General features: G+C 48.4%; 1 protein-coding gene across 9 annotated transcripts; it reads left to right on the forward strand.

Moving 5' to 3' along the window:
* Nucleotides 1–340: 340 nt before the first annotated feature.
* On the forward strand, nt 341–14473 carry SMARCD1 (SWI/SNF related, matrix associated, actin dependent regulator of chromatin, subfamily d, member 1). Of its 9 annotated transcripts, none has more exons than XR_003413104.2 (15): nt 341–703; nt 1393–1580; nt 1871–1913; nt 2008–2130; nt 2598–2720; nt 3775–3891; nt 5167–5268; nt 5563–5724; nt 6047–6144; nt 8107–8242; nt 9798–9920; nt 11518–11619; nt 11742–12372; nt 12624–12720; nt 12873–14473. XR_003413104.2 is itself a non-coding variant. In XM_027036100.2 (13 exons), the coding sequence occupies exons 1-13, from the start codon at nt 527–529 to the stop codon at nt 11793–11795; spliced, it is 1548 nt and encodes a 515-aa protein (XP_026891901.1). In that variant the 5' UTR covers nt 341–526; the 3' UTR covers nt 11796–14473. The 9 variants fall into 9 exon arrangements, 2 of the variants coding, with proteins under 2 accessions (XP_026891901.1, XP_053082191.1); XR_003413103.2 differs by having other exon boundaries at nt 11742–11935; nt 12294–12372; nt 12624–14473; XR_003413106.2 differs by lacking the exon at nt 12624–12720 and having other exon boundaries at nt 11742–11935; nt 12294–12372.
* The last annotated feature ends 1530 nt before the right edge of the window (nt 14474–16003 follow it).

Genomic DNA, 16003 nt, shown 5'->3' on the forward strand with positions numbered 1-16003 from the left:
CTGGGCTTTGGCTTTATTGCTGACTTGGTTGATCTTCGCCCAGTCATTCACTAAGATCAGCTCTCCAGTTTGTAAAATGGAATAAACGGTGCATTCGCTTCTTCAGTGCCCCCAAGCTTGAAGCAATAAGAGAAGGAGACAAAAAAAGCGATTTGGAAAGTTAAATCTACTGCGCCTAGATGAAGCAGTTTCTCCATCACCCCCGTCATCAGAGCGTTGAGGTTGAGGTGTGGTCCCTCTTTCCAGGGCCTCGTCTTCCTCCCGTCAGCCTGGGGGCGCCCGCTCACAGGGCCTCTCTATCCCAGAGTTCTCTATGGTCTTCCCTCCCGGACCGTGTAGACGGGAGGGAGTGGTCAGTAGGCCTTTTCCGCTTGTCGCCCCCCTCTAGCCCACAGTCTCGCTGCCCTGAGCCTCCCGTGCCGGCCGGCCGGCGGGGTGGACAGGCGGGCGCGCGGGGGGCGCGCGGGGGGCGGGGGGAGTTCCGGTTCCGGTTCTTTGTGCAGCTGCAGCAGCGGCTCCGGGGAAGATGGCGGCCCGGGCGGGTTTCCAGTCTGTGGCTCCGAGCGGCGGCGCTGGAGCCTCAGGGGGGGCGGGCGCGGCGGCTGCCCTGGGCCCGGGCGGGACTCCGGGGCCTCCCGTGCGAATGGGCCCGGCGCCGGGTCAAGGGCTGTACCGCTCCCCGATGCCCGGAGCGGCCTATCCGGTGAGTGGGGCAGGAGGAGGGGCGCGCGGGCTGGGGGCGGGGCCGAGCGGGGGCCTGGGAGTGACAGGGGTGGGGGAGAAGTAGGAGGGACTCTCCTGGGAGGGATTTGGGCCATGAGCGGGGGTGAGGGGAGGCAAGTGCGGAAGAAGGGAAGGGAGGCGGTTAGCATCCCCACCTTCTCCTGGGAGCATTGTTTGCGTTGGGGAGTCAGGGTACGGAAACAGCGTGGATGAAGTGGGGCCAAAGGTGGGCACGTGGGAACTGGAGTGCAAAAGGATCAGCGCAGCTCCAGTGCCCAGAGGAACGCAGAAGGTGTAGCTAGCCAATCGAGGTCAGCTTCTAAGGAGACGATAGTTCCCAGTACCATTTGAGTAAATGTGGGACTTATGTGGGACTTAGAGAAGATGCCCAGTATGTCAGATATGAAATAGACTGGAGAGAATTTGAGTATAATCTAGCTATGTTTTAGGTTTGGGGCTGTATTCCTATGGAGCTGCAACTGGAGTACAGGAACCTCTAGTTATTTGGATTTCAGAAACAGAGGGCTCTTCCCGTTGTATTCCATCACCACCCACCCCCCCCCCCCCCCCCACCAACCTTGTTTCATTTAAAGAACTCAAGCGTCTTTCACTTACTTGGTGGGGCTAGTAGGGAAGTCATGACATCTCTGGGTCCTTTCCTCTCTATAGAGACCAGGTATGCTGCCAGGCAGCCGAATGACACCTCAGGGACCTTCCATGGGACCCCCTGGCTATGGGGGGAATCCTTCAGTCCGACCTGGCCTGGCCCAGTCAGGGATGGACCAGTCCCGCAAGAGACCTGCGCCTCAGCAGATACAGCAGGTCCAGCAGCAGGCGGTCCAAAATCGAAACCACAAGTAAGATGACCCTGGGGTAGGGGAGGGAGGGAGGGAGGGAAAGAGGGAGGGAGCCCGTGAGGACACAGGTAGTGGGAGAACCTGAATCCAGAAGTGGTGGTGCTGTGTCAGATGGGTGCTCATTCTTCAGAATGCCTCACATGGGTGGGGGTTGGGGTAGGCGGAGTGTCTTTGATTTGAGAGACGCTTTGCAGTTCCTTCATTTTCCTATAAATGGAGGTGCTGACCAGTCTGTCTTCATGTTCTGGCTAGTTCCATCCCAACCTGATCACAGTATTTATTCCAAACAGTGCAAAGAAAAAGAAGATGGCTGACAAAATTCTACCTCAAAGGGTGAGTCCAGGATGTAGATCTTCTTGAGGATGTGCTGAGTTTGAAAATAAAGACGGTCAGCTCTAGATCTCAATGATGCCTTTTTGTTCCTAAGATTCGTGAACTGGTACCAGAATCCCAGGCCTATATGGATCTCTTGGCTTTTGAAAGGAAGCTGGACCAGACTATCATGAGGAAACGGCTAGATATCCAGGAGGCCTTGAAACGTCCCATCAAGGTAATGCAGGAGAGTGCTAGGCAGAGCGCCAAAGGAGAGGACTCGGGAACCTTCCATAGGCTTAGGATGAGAAATCAAAGGCGCAGCACGGCTCTCCTTGGCATTTAAATTATATCTCTCCCTTCCGCCTACGAACTGAGAATTACATTAGAACTGAACAGCAAAGGGGGAGGGGCTTTTGATATCTCCTGCACCAGAAATATACCCTGTCCCTGTTTTTGCTGTAACTCCTCTGCCACCTTGGGAACCTGGCACCTTGCATGACTTTGTCTATTTGCAATCCTAGCTTGTGCAGTTGCACTCAGGCCAGTGGACTATATTCTTCTAGATGGAATCTCAATCTACCCAGCCCAGGGACTGGGTAGATAGTAAGCCAGTCTGTTAGGAGTAATTTGGGGGGTTGGGGAGATTCTTTAAATATCAAACCACTGAAGCCCCACCATCAATCCTGTTTCTGCTTTCTTCAGCAAAAACGGAAGCTGCGAATTTTCATTTCTAACACTTTCAATCCGGCTAAGTCAGATGCCGAGGATGGGGAAGGGACGGTGGCTTCCTGGGAGCTTCGGGTAGAAGGACGGCTCCTGGAGGATGTGAGTTCAAAGTCCGCTGTGGTTGACATCTAGGGTGGAAGCTTCTGGGAGCAAGCAGTGTTGTCTGGTTGGCAAGAATCCTGACTGGTGCTCACAGCTCCTATTGCGAACAGCAGGGAGAGAGTCACTGTGCTCCCTGCACTAAAAGACAATGGTGCTTAGTGTCTGGCTCCCACAGCTTGGCCCTTGCTGTGGTATCATATCGAGAACCTTATTGTTCTGGGATTTGATTTGTTGTTAACCTTCCTCCTGATGGTGCTGGCCGTTGGACTTAGCCTTTGCAGATTATTCAGTTTGTGTTTTTTGTTTCTCTAAGGTCAAGTGACTTTGCACTTAGCATTTGAAGACATGCTTTCCTCTCTGTCCATGAGGTCCTTGATTCCCACTGTGGTATCTCCACCTTCCCAATTTTCATTCTCCAGCCTTTCATAGTTTAAGTGAGATAGTTTTCTTTGCATCATGGGGAATATCAGCTGACGGGTGTTAGCCCTCTACTTCCCATCCCAGAAGCTCCTTGGGGAAGCTCACCTTTTATTCCCTTACACTCTCTGATGGTCTGTTTTTAGCTATTCATAAGCAAGCTAATTAGAATGCATTTTTGAAGGAGAACCGGGGCTCTGTGTCAGAGCTTCCTCCTCTATATAGGTCCAGTCCATCTGCTGGTGGTATCATTCCATCCAAATAAAGCTGTTTTTGTTCTGGCTGATTATTGCCTGTGATTCATTTCCCCTCTAGAGTCAGACTTTTCTCTGTTCAGACTCGCTTTGTTATGGGCAACAGTTTGGCCTAACTTGCCTTATTTCCTTTAGGGAAATGAGGTGGGTAAGTCAGTGACCCTGTACATGTTATAGGCTGCTTCTTCAGGGTTCTGTGGCTACCCTGACTGGCTTAATACCTACAGACACCTGCTTTGTCATCTCCTGAGGGAGATTCAGAAGACATTTTTGAGTCCCCCCCCCCCCCAACTGTTGTGTGGGTTCCTTTTTTTATGGGACTTTGTCTTGAGAAATTTCTCTGGTCTTTTCTAACATGACCTCTTCTCTCTCTCCTCTAGTCAGCCTTGTCCAAATATGATGCCACCAAACAAAAGAGGAAATTCTCTTCTTTTTTTAAGTCCTTGGTGATCGAACTGGACAAAGACCTGTATGGGCCAGACAACCATCTGGTAGAAGTGAGTAGTTCTGTCCTGTAGATTTTGACTCCATAACTGGAGGATGATGAACGTGGGAGCCAAACTTTAATGTTTAGGGTGAGGGGGAGGTTTAAAGAAAGGGTAACCCCTAGCACGCAGTACTACCGTTGCAGTGTGTACACTGACCTCCAGGTGGCACTAGCTGTTTAGTTCTGGTACTGTTTGGACCCAAGAGCTCTTACAGTCTGACTTGTCCCACGTTTTTAATGTTATCCTGGTTGCTGCCTCAAGGGAAATTCTAATGGAGGCCTCTTACACATCCTAGGCCATCTGTGCATCTTGCTTATTAATAATGGTGAGATGTAGTTATCCGCACCCTACTCATACTTTTTCCTGATAGCAGGTACTGTCATTAAGGGGGTTGACCAATAGAGTTCGAGTCCCTGCAGGGTTACCTCCATCGATAGATCTGGGACTTTCTTTTGGTCCCTGTTTAGATTCACTTTCCACATCAGCAAAAACCCTTTGTTGTAATGTCTGGTTATACAATGTTCTGAAGACCGTGTTAACGACAGTATTCTTTGGGGTACAGTCAAAACAGAATGAGACAGTCCAGCTCTCTAAATGAACTTAACCTGCTCCTTTCTTTGCCAGTGTAGCTGCAGCCCCTTAACCTCAACCACTAAGAGACATGGGAAGGTCTTTACCATCTAATAAGGGAAGTAAGTCATAGAACCAATAGAAATTTGTAAATATATTTAACTGGACTTTATAGCAGTAGAGTATAGTGGCTAAGAACGTGGGCTTTAGAATCAGACACGCCAGAGCTCAAATCACAGGGCCACCACTTAGTGGTTGTTTGATCTTGGGCAAGTTAACTTCACTCTTCTAAGCATTAGTTTGCTCACCTGTAAAATAGGTTTAGTTGTGCCTATCTTATGTGGATGTTGTGGGAATTAAATGAGATGATCCCAGGGAAATGTCTTAGAAGACTCTTGTCCATAGTAAATATTCAAGAAATGATAGCTATGTTATTTTACTGTGTACATGTGTATTAACCATTTTGTGGATAAAATTACCACTGAAAATTTCGGCTAATTTAAATGTGACCCTGTACAGAATCAAAAGATTAATCTGCTTATATACAGACAGTAATCCCAGAGCTTTATGCGGTATTTAAAAATGTCTTATGCTATTGCTCTTTTCCAATAGCCTCAGTAATCAAAGTTGAATATTCAGTCATTACAGAAGCTCTTCCCTCCCACCCCAGCTCTTCCTGTGGGAGAGCTCCCCCTGACATCTTCCTCTCTGTAGTGGCACAGGACCGCCACTACCCAGGAGACGGATGGCTTCCAGGTGAAGCGGCCAGGAGATGTGAATGTACGGTGTACTGTCCTACTGATGCTGGACTACCAGGTATTCTGTGGTGAAGTCGGGGGATCCAGCTTTCACAGCCACATCCCATTGGCGGCCCGATATTTAAAGGTTTAAATCTAGTTGTGGGTACCTTGTCACCAGACTCTAAGCTCCTGAGATATAGGGATAGGGTCTTAGTCATCTCTGAGCTCCTCCTAGTGTTTTTTGGTCCCAGAGAAAACAGTACATTAGTGCTTATCAAATGGCTTGAATGTGTGGCCCTGCTAAAGCACCCCAAAATGCATGTGGACCCAGCTCACTAGATTCATCCCTGTACTCTTTGGTTCTCCACAGCCTCCCCAGTTTAAATTAGACCCTCGCCTGGCTCGGCTCCTGGGCATCCACACCCAGACCCGTCCAGTGATCATCCAAGCACTGTGGCAATATATTAAGACACACAAGCTCCAGGACCCTCATGAGCGGGAGTTTGTCATCTGTGACAAGTACCTCCAGCAGGTAAGAAAAGGACCCATTCTTTGCCAAAGACCAGTAGAGTATTAGTTTTGTGCTCAAAATGCCAACTTCCTGGGGCGCCTGGGTGGCTCAGTCGGTTGAGCGGCTGACTTCGGCTCAGGTCATGATCTCGCAGTCTGTGAGTTCGAGCCCCGCGTCGGGCTCTGTGCTGACAGCCCAGAGCCTGGAGCCTGTTTCAGATTCTGTGTCTCCCTCTCTCTGACCCTCCCCGGTTCATGCTCTGTCTCTCTCTGTCTCAAAAATCAATAAATGTTAAAAAAAAAAAAAATGCCAACTTCTTAGCTGCTTTTCCTCTTTCACATAGATCTTTGAGTCTCAACGTATGAAGTTCTCAGAGATCCCTCAACGGCTCCATGCCTTGCTTATGCCACCAGAGCCCATCATCATTAATCATGTCATCAGGTAAGCATGTGTATGTATGAGAGGCAGCACTGTGCTGGGGTGGGCTGGTACCAACTTGCATAAGGCAGTTGTTAAATTTTCAGGAAGCAGGTGGTCAAATAGCAGTTACTTAAGTTACATATAAACTTACAACTTACTACATTAGAGTGGGGCGCTGGGTGGCTTAGTTAAGTGTCCGACTCTTGATTTGGCTCAGGTCATGATCTCACGGTCCTGGGATTGGTCCTGGGATCAAGCCCTGCATTGGGCTCCACACTGAGTGTGGATTCTGCTTGGGATTCTCTCTCTCCCTCTCTGCGCCTTCCCCACTTGTGTGCGTGTGCTCTCCCTCAAAATACATAAACATTAAAAAATATGTTATCGGAGAAACGAGGGTAACACATACTCAAAAACTCATCATTTCTCACCTTATTACATCTTATTAGTTGCGTATATATAGCGGAAGTACTAGGCAGTTTCCCCTACTATCCCAAAGTATGAGCATTCCTATGAAAACTTTCATAAGCCGAAATGGCACAAAGCAAAAAAGTGATTTCTGTTAATTTTTATGGAAAAAATTGTGAGCATCCCAGACCCCCCAAATAACCTCTTTTGCATAAAATATGATGAAATAAAGCACACATGCTCACAGAAACAACTCAAAGCTGTAGCGGCTTGATGCTGAGATGCCAAGGGTATTTCCTGGAGGAGGAGATTGGTGGTGTCGTTTGCTGCTCAGGGTGTGTGCTGCCTCTATAATGCTGCTGCAAAATAAATGCCGAACGCTGTTTTTGGTTTTTGCCTGTTTTCGTAAATGTGAAAATTCTCTTCAGAAAGACTAATGTAGGCCTTTCGGAAAAGCAAAGTGGCGTAACGTGAATCCAAAACCAGGGGATACCTGTGTCATGATGTCTTAACTGCACATCTCTTCCCAGCTCCTTGATCAGTGACCTAACGTTGACAGCTTGAAGTCAGCCACGTTGGGAATATTTAAACCACAGAAATCAGCAGATGCTACAAATTAGCTTTTATTTTCCTCCTCTTTTGTAGAATCATTTGTTAGACATTTACCGGCTCATCGCTGATGGGCTGCCCTCTCTTCTGTGGATGGTAAAACATTGTAATCTGAGACTCCCAATTCCGTTATCTCCTTCCACTTTTTTGTTCAGAAGATGGATGGGCAAAAGTGTCTCCGCATATAAGGAGTGAAGGAATGCCCTTCCTCCTCCTCACGGCAGCAGGTGGCTGGCTATAGACTCTCTGCTTTCTTTCCCTTACTCCATACTAATTCCAATAAAGGTCTTCCTTTCTTTATATGAACCATCACTCAGCCAATGGTAACTCCTCCAACTTATGTGTTGGATCATTAGAAGCTGATCTGTCCTGGGTTCCTGTGTGTAAGGTTAAGCCACTTTTTATTTTGTACGGTGTGTGTACGTGTGTGTGTTTTAAGTAGGCTCCATGCCCACCAACACAGGGAGCCCAACACGGGGCTTGCACTCATGACCCTGAGATCAAGACCTGAGCTGAGATCAAGAGTCAGACTCTTAACCACCTGAGCCATCCAGGCACCCTGGCATGTGTTTTATTAGAATTTATTTTCAGGTCAATTTTGGTTTAACAGGGAGAAAGACATATAAGATACTACAGTATTGGTTTCCTTTGGGGAGGGAGAAACTTAATTTTCCCTGGATATTTTTTGTACCGTTTGAATTTTTACCATTGATTAAAGAACAGTACAACTTTATTGAGGTTTATATACAGTAGGTCACACACACTTGAAATATAGTTTGAGACTTTATCAAATGTAACACCATGTAGCAGCTGCCACCACAAAGAAGGTACAGGAAATTTCTGTCATGCAAAAGTTCTCTTGTGCCTTTTTGCAGTCAAACCCTTCATTCTTGGGCCTTCTTCTTGACCCTGTGTAAATAGGTCTTAGGGGACAAGCCCTTTACCAGGCTCCTTTGGTTTCCTCCCCAGTGTTGACCCGAATGATCAGAAAAAGACCGCCTGTTATGACATTGATGTGGAAGTGGATGATACTTTGAAGACCCAGATGAATTCTTTTCTACTGTCTACTGCCAGCCAGCAGGAGATTGCTACTCTAGACAACAAGGTAGGGGCCCCTGCCCAGGGTAGCTTGGGTGTCACCAGCCTCCTGTCGTAGCTTCTAGGCTGTCTTTTGACTCTTGGTGTTCATTTAAAATATATTAACACCTAATATATGCCAGGTACTGTGCTTGGTGCCAGTTGCAGCCAGACACTGATTCTGGCTATAACTTTTAATAGCTTTGAGCCTCAGGTTCTGAACTGCAAAATAGAGATTATAAGAACTTTTCTGTAAGGGTTGTTATGAGGATTAAATGAAACCATGTAGATAAGGATGACTCTGCATCTGGCACGTAAGAACAAATGGTAACTGCTGCTCTTCCTATTACTATCCTTATTAGATATAGTCCATGCGGGTAAAGCCAGAAATGCTCTGAGGAACGCAAAGGAGAACAGGGTGGCTTTCCTGGAAGAGTTGATGCCCCAACTAAATCTTGAAGGACAAGAGTTAAGGAAAGGGGAGAAGGGACAGTGGTGCTTAGGGGCGTGGGAGGCAGAAGGCATTCCAGAAAGAGGGAACAGTGTATGTAAAGGTCGAAAGATGAGAGAGTGAGCCTGGCGTTTAAGAAAGTACAAGCCGTTCCGTGTGTTAACTGTATCTCAGGGTGCTGGCTACGGATAGGAAGTTTGGAGAAAGGAAACCTGGTGGGGAAGCAGGATCTTAGTCGTGAAGAAGCTTTGATATAGGGAGAGCTGGTTTGTATTTTGTCCTGAAGACAGGAGGAAGTCCTGCTCTTTGCATTTAGAATGATCACCTGCAGGAAGGTGGAGAGTGAGTTCTAATCTGGAGGCAGGAAGCCCAGTTAGGCCAGTGCAGTAACGCATGTGAGGTGTGTTGAGGGCCTAAATTTGTGGTACTGACAGTGAGGATGAAAATAAGTAGACAGATCTGAGAGGTGTCTAAGTGGAACTGAAGAGATTTGGATACTATTTTGATGGGGATGGTGGGGTGAGGCTTGAGGGAGAAGGAGGCATGACTCCCAAGTTTTTAGCTTGGGTGGATAGTAGTATTTATTCAGATTGGCAACTGGAGAACAGGAGGAGAAGTGAGTGTTGGGGAAAAGGTAGTGAATTATGTTTTGGAGAGTTTCAGGAGCCTTGAGAAGTCAAGCAGTTGGATTGGTTGAAGTTTAGAAAATGGACTCTGGTCTGCCTACTGAGGACTCCCTAACCTGTCATTAGTAATGGAAGATATGCAAGTGAATGAGGTTGCCAGGAAGAGTACAGAGAATGAGAAAAGGGTAGGAAGAAACCCCTAGACCATAGCTTTTGAGACAGCTGTGTGTACCACTGCTTTTCTACCTGAGGGTGTTTTTGGACCCATTTGTGCTGTGGATTAAGTATTCACCATGTAGTTTCACCCATAGCGGACCCTGTGGAGACCAGAAGGAAAACTACATACCTGCTGAAAGAATGTCGAGTGCTGGAGCAGTTAGGCCTCTGGGTGGCACTCTGGACCTGGGCTGGGAGTGGCAGGCACATGGAGATGTCAGACAGTGTCTGCCATTTAACTTTGCATTTCCTAGTTTGAAAATGTTATGAGCTTCCTTCTCTTCTTTCAGATCCATGAGACAATAGAAACTATCAATCAGCTGAAGACCCAGCGGGAGTTCATGCTGAGCTTTGCCAGAGACCCTCAGGGTTTCATCAATGATTGGCTTCAGTCCCAATGCCGGGACCTCAAGGTAAAGAACCTAGGAAAGGTGCAGAGAGACTTAGGTCAGTGGGGCACACATTTGCTTTATTTCTGTAGCATCTGGTAGAAGAGCCAGAGAGGGGAGTGAAGGACCAGATTTTCTTTAGCATGTTCTAGGGTCCACTTTACAATCAAGTAGGGAATTGGAGGTGGAACCATCAAGTGTTTATCTACTACTTACTATGAGGTGTCACTGTGTACCATATAGTAGGAGATGCAGAGCAGAAAATTGGATCTCTCCTGTCCAAGCACCCTGCATTCTGTTTGGAGAAAGTAGGCTTAATAGGATTGATTGATTGATTGATTGATTGATTTAACATTTGAGGGTCTAATTGGTTTTATTCAATGATTTATGAATCAGGCAGCATCCCTTCCAGTAAATAGGCATTCTGAGGATTGTACAAAATGGAAGGTTTTTGTTTTGTTTTTAGTTTTTTTTAACGTTTGTTTATTTTTGAGAGAGAGCGCGAGCGAGAGCAGGGGAGGGGCAGAGAGAGAGGAAGACACAGAAATTGAAACAGGCTCCAGCTGTCAGCACAGAGCCCCATGCGGGTCTTGAACTCACAAACCGCAAGATCATGACCTGAGCTGAAGTCGGATGTTTAACCAACTGAGACACCCAGGCGCCCCTGAGAATGGAAGGTTTTGATAAGGAGGAGGAGGGTGGGGCAAGGAAGTCTTAGCAAAAGTAAAGAAAGGATTATTTCAGACCAGGTTAATTTCTTTTGTGGGGAAAGGAACAGACTAGTATTACTTACAAAGTTGTAAACCATGTAAGACGTTATCAGAACTCACCACTACCGATGAGGTGATTCAAAGGAGAATGGAGATGGTTGAGGCTAGGATAGCTGGGGAGTTCTCCGTGGCGAAGTTGGGATTTGAGGTCGTTCTCAGAGAGGGGAGCACTATAAGCTCAGGCAAGAAGGTGGAAATGAGCACTGAATGAGTTGAAATGTCTCCTCAGTTTTCTCCTATCCTGTGGTGACTGTGACTAGAATTATAGAGGCTGCGCAGAGGAACAAGGGAAGAGGGGAGCCAGAAAGGGTCCCTGGACAAAGCAATGACTTGTTGATGGCAGGAGGTGACTTTGGTTGTGGTGGCAGTAATTTGCTAGGGCTGCCATAGTAAAGTACTGCCAGCCGGGTGGCTCTGACAACAGGTATTTACTGTTTATCCAGAGGCTAGAAGTCTGAAGTCAGGGGCCAGCAGGGCTGGTTCCTTCTGAGGGCTGTGAGGTAGAACCTGTTCCGAGGCACTCTCCTAGCTTGTGATGGCCCTTAGGCATTCCTTGTTCTGCAGATGGTGTTCTCCGTGTGTCTTCACGTCATCTTCCCTTTGTGCATGTCTGTCTCTGTGTCCAAGTTCCCCCTTTTTATAAGGATACCAATCTTGTTGGATTAGGCCCACTCTAATGACCTCATCTTAACGTGATCATCTCCAGAGACCCTATTTCCAAATAAGGTCACATTCACAGGTACTAGGGGGTTAGGATTTTGACATCTTTTGGGGGGATACAATTCAGTCCATGACAGGTGTGAAGGAGGGACACAAGCCTGTTCTCTCTTTTCCCCTCCCGTATCCTCCAGACCATGACTGATGTGGTGGGGAACCCAGAGGAAGAGCGCCGAGCTGAGTTTTACTTCCAGCCTTGGGCCCAGGAGGCTGTGTGCCGATACTTCTACTCCAAGGTAGGCGCCTGGGCACGGGAAACTGACGAAAAGCAAGGGGTCTAAACCCCTGGTGGGGGTCAGGAAATTAGGTACCAGCTTCTGGTTTGTGTCATCTATTCTCTTCACTGCTTTCTCCCTAGGTGCAGCAGAGACGACAAGAATTAGAGCAAGCCCTGGGAATTCGAAATACATAGGGCCTCCCTCACAGCCCTGATTCGGCTGCACCGATTCTTATTTGGGCCCTGTGCTGCCTGCCTCATAGCACCTGCCTTGGTCTTGCTTGGGGCCTTCCAGGGGATGCTGTTGGTTCAAGGACAACACCAGAATGAAGAGGGTCTCACATTTCTGTCTCATAAGACGCCTGTTACCCTCTTCTCCCACCCCATCCCTTCCTGTCCCCCAGCTTCCCTTTGCCCCACAAAGTTCCCATGTGCCTCTACCCTCCCCTGGTCTACATAGGACCTCTAGATAGTATTAGAGAGAACCTGTAGTGGTAATCAGTGCATTGAATGGATTGGGCCTAAGGCCAGGTGGTCTTCAAGGGGACCGGCTACACTGACCCTGCCCTTCAGAGACCCAGGAGTTGGGAGCTTTAGCCCCTTCTCTGAGACTCAGGCCTGGGGGCACTCTATAAGCTAGTTGATCTTGGCTCTCCTGATAACAGAATCCAATTTCCTTCCTTCCCTCCACAGGTTTGGAGCACACCCCTCCTTCACTTGTTGCCCTCTAGCACTAAAGGAACCCTGGTTCTTGGGCTCCACTGAGCCCCAGGTCAGTCCGCAGCCCTCTGGATTGGCCTGCTGTCTCAGTGCTTCTCTTACTCCCTCGTAGGGGGTCCACATCAGTATTGGAGTTTGTTTTTTTAACTGTTGCTCCCTCCCAGCACACTCCCTATAGCTGCTCTTTGTAGGATTCCTCTGCTATCCATCTGTCCTAATTCAGGGCATTTGGGTGGGGGGGAATCTTGCCTTTCCATGTCAGAGCCCCAGGGATCTAACCTGGGGTACTATCATTGCCAGCAGAGGCTGTTCCTGCTGTTGCTTGGAGGTGTGACTCATTTATTCACTCCACCCTGCCTCCCTCATCCTTTCATGGAGAAACAGGCCTGAAATCAAACGGGTAAAAGCCCTGGGCCATCCCTGTCTTCCTGTCCCTTGTTTGCCCAGTTGACACTCACTGGTGACTTCTAGGGCACTGAGGAGTGAAAGCGCCTAGGGCTAGCGAATAGCTCTGAGTTGGGTTTGTGACTCTTCCCTCTCCCTGCCTCACAGGATTGTGACTCCCCAGCCCCTGCCCCCAAAGCTTCAGACCCCTCAGGTAGCAGCAGGACCTTGTGATCTTGGCCCCTTGGAACTGAGATGGTTTTGCATCTTTCCAGGAGAGCCTCAGATTCTTCTTCCAGGTTGTATCACCCCGAGTTAGCATATCCCAGGCTCGCAGACTCAACATAGCAGGGTGGGAGACAGCTGGGCACAGAGGGGGAATTCCGTTCAGCCTGGGCTCTAACCCCACAGAACTGACAAAGCCCCTGCTTCCCCACCCCCTCCTCAGGCTCCTGCGAGCACATCCTCCAGCCCCATATCCCTGCGTGTTCCACACTGGGGACAGCAGAATTTTCTCCCCATCTTCCCCTTCCTGCCATTATCCCACCCCTCCCTTAAAAGGTTCTCCCCACAGAGACACTGGACAACCTCTGTCCTTGGGGCTGGAACCATGAGAAGGAAGCTCAGCACTCCTACATAGTGTCCCTGTTGAAGATAACTGTTTTTATTAACTGAATTATGTTTTTTTCATGGACCAAAATTTTTTTTGTACTGTCCCCTTATCGATGTCACCCAGTTTTAATAAAAGAATCTTCTGAAGAATGGGTCCCCCTACCTGCTGAGGGAGAGCAATTCCCTGAGCTCTTTCTCTGAATCCCATTAGCCATGCTCATGGTGTTTATTGGTTTTATTTGACAATTATGTATTGAGCACCTGCTGTGTGCCAGCTGTGGTGCTAGGCACTAGGAATACGGTGGAAAACAAGTTTCTACCCTGCGGACATCAGGTTCTCACCTTAGAGCTTGCTCTGTCGGCCCAGTGGTCCAAGCAGGCCAGGTGCTGGTTGGGATTATTGACCTTCCTCACTGGATCTAAGAGTCCCGCCCCCGGCTCTTGTTCGGGAGGTATTAACAAGACCACGGCACTGCCATCCCCCCTAACCTTCTGAGCTCCCCACAGCACCTGTTGGCTCAAGAGCACTGCCCTTGAGTGCCTGTGATTCCTTAGGCTTGACGATCCTGACCCACCTGTAGAGGAGTTCCTCTTCTCAGGGCTCCTACCTAGGTAGGGCCTACACAAGTGAAGACTGTGTTCCTCTGCCTGCTGTCCCTCTAAGGTTCCACTTCATGGTCCTGAGTGAGATTTCAGTTCTTCAGACCAGCAGAGAAGTGTTGTGTTGTCCTCTCCATACTACAAATAATCAGCCCCTCTGCAGAGTTGAGAAGACTGCTCAGGATTGATCTGTCCGCAGAAGCATGAAATTCTGCAGTTCGCATCATAATGTGCCAGCTTCCCACCTGGTGGCGTTGTCCAGCTTGGTTCTACCCATGAAGGGGTTTAGAATGTAGGATGAGTGCAATGCAGTCCAAAGTTGTAAAAAAATTCTCCTTCTCCTCCACGGATGGGAACACCCAAGTATTGCCTGCATGCAGTCAAACCCACCAAGGATGCAGCCTGTTCCCAATTTGGAACTTGGGGGTTTACCAGACTTGAGTAGGAAAAACAGAAGAACGTGTGGGGTGAGAACTTGGGAGTGGAAAAAATTGATGTCAAGGACATTGACATGGCATCTGTTTTTATCCAGGCTAATTACATGTGTAATGAATGGCTGATGAACCATTATTAATTTCAAGCAAATAATCTACAGTTCACTCTTGGGAAGAGAGCTCTAGTACAGATAACTTCCTGTGATGAGCCAATTCTGAATCTGCACACTCTTTATTCGTATATAAATGCACAATTTCTTTGTCTCCATACTTAGTAAGATGATTTTAAGGGCAAAATGAGAGAAGGAAGCATTTAGGCAAAAACAAGGGGGTTGTTTTATGCATAAGCGTCCATTCTCTGGGATTCCCATCATATGCACCAGGGACAGAAGCATTCTTTCTCTTCCATCACCCATAATCAGTGTTCCCAGCTGGCACTTGGCACTGGTGCCTTTGTCTCTGTGCCAGTGCAATAATGGAGCGATCTGTGGGAGGCTGGCTTTGTAGCAGGTGCAACTTTACTCCTAAGGGAAACCAACTACCAACTTTGTGTATGTTTCCCTATGGGAACTCCCTGGCCATGGGAGGGGAATATGGTGGGCTCTTCTCAGGCAGTCCCTAGAACTTAGAAAAACCTTTTCTCCACAGACTTGCCCTCGAGCCCATTTACTCTTACACAGTGGTTGCACACAGACTCCCCTCTGGCCTAGTGCTCGTTGCTGTTGGCGGCCAGCAGTGGCCCACAGGGATGAAAACACCCACTCAGCAATCTGCCAAGCCAGGAGGTCAGCACATGAGCAGACAGTGGCGTCTGCCCTCTAGGCCAAGGTGCAGGGACAGCTGGAGTGTTAGAGCCATTGGTCCCATTCCAGTTCAGCCTAGAAACCGGAGCTGCTTCTCTTCTCAAATGGCTGTGGGTGATGTAGGGCCCTGGACTGTTCAATGTGTTCTTTCTTTTTTTTTTATGTTTATTTTTGAGAGAGAGACAGTGTGAGCGGGGGAGTGGTGGCGGGGGTGGGGGGCGGCAGATGATCTGAAGCGGGCTCTGTGCTGACAGCAGAGAGCCCAAAGCAGGGCTCAAACTAACGAACCGTGAAATCATGACCTGAGCCAAAGTCAGATGCTTAACCGACTGAGCCACCCAGGTGCCCCTCAATGTATTCTTTCCAGTCTCTTCCTGTGCCCCAAATCACACACACCACTTCTCCATTACAAGATCTGAGACCACAAAGCTCCAGAGAAGTTATAGCTGCCCCAGGTCTTGCCTCCCTCTTTCTGGCTTCTTGCAAACTAGCCAGTAACCTGAGGGAGCCCATGATGTGGTAGCTTGGAAACCCAAGACAGACTTGAAGTAAGCTCAAAACCTCTCAAGGACAGTGAATGCTTTAGCTGCCTTCTTTTCTGTCCTGTCCTCTTCTTCCTTAAACCCAGAGTCTGCAAGAGAATTGTAAGCCACTTGGCATCAGAGCTTTTAACTTTGGCTTTTCCCACCTTCTTTTCCTGGAAGACATTCAGGTGAGGATCCTTTGGGGTGAGGAGAGGCCCAAGGGTGAGTCCCTGAGATGAACACTGGGTAACCGAGATGACCTTGTCTCTTGGGGCTCTTGAGGTCTCTGCTAATCCTTGGGCTGGGATGCCCCCAAAGCAGGCCCT

Source organism: Acinonyx jubatus, chromosome B4 (genome assembly GCF_027475565.1).
Source record: "Acinonyx jubatus isolate Ajub_Pintada_27869175 chromosome B4, VMU_Ajub_asm_v1.0, whole genome shotgun sequence".
Lineage (NCBI taxonomy): Eukaryota > Metazoa > Chordata > Mammalia > Carnivora > Felidae > Acinonyx > Acinonyx jubatus.

Excerpts from the sequence above, each read along its gene's own strand:
- SMARCD1 (XM_027036100.2), top strand. The coding sequence starts at position 527 with ATGGCGGCCCGGGCGGGTTTCCAGTCTGTGGCTCCGAGCGGCGGCGCT. Across the intron at positions 1,914-2,007 it reads ACAAAATTCTACCTCAAAGG|ATTCGTGAACTGGTACCAGA; the intron begins GTGAGTCCAGGA and ends TTTGTTCCTAAG. Across the intron at positions 2,131-2,597 it reads CCTTGAAACGTCCCATCAAG|CAAAAACGGAAGCTGCGAAT; the intron begins GTAATGCAGGAG and ends TGCTTTCTTCAG.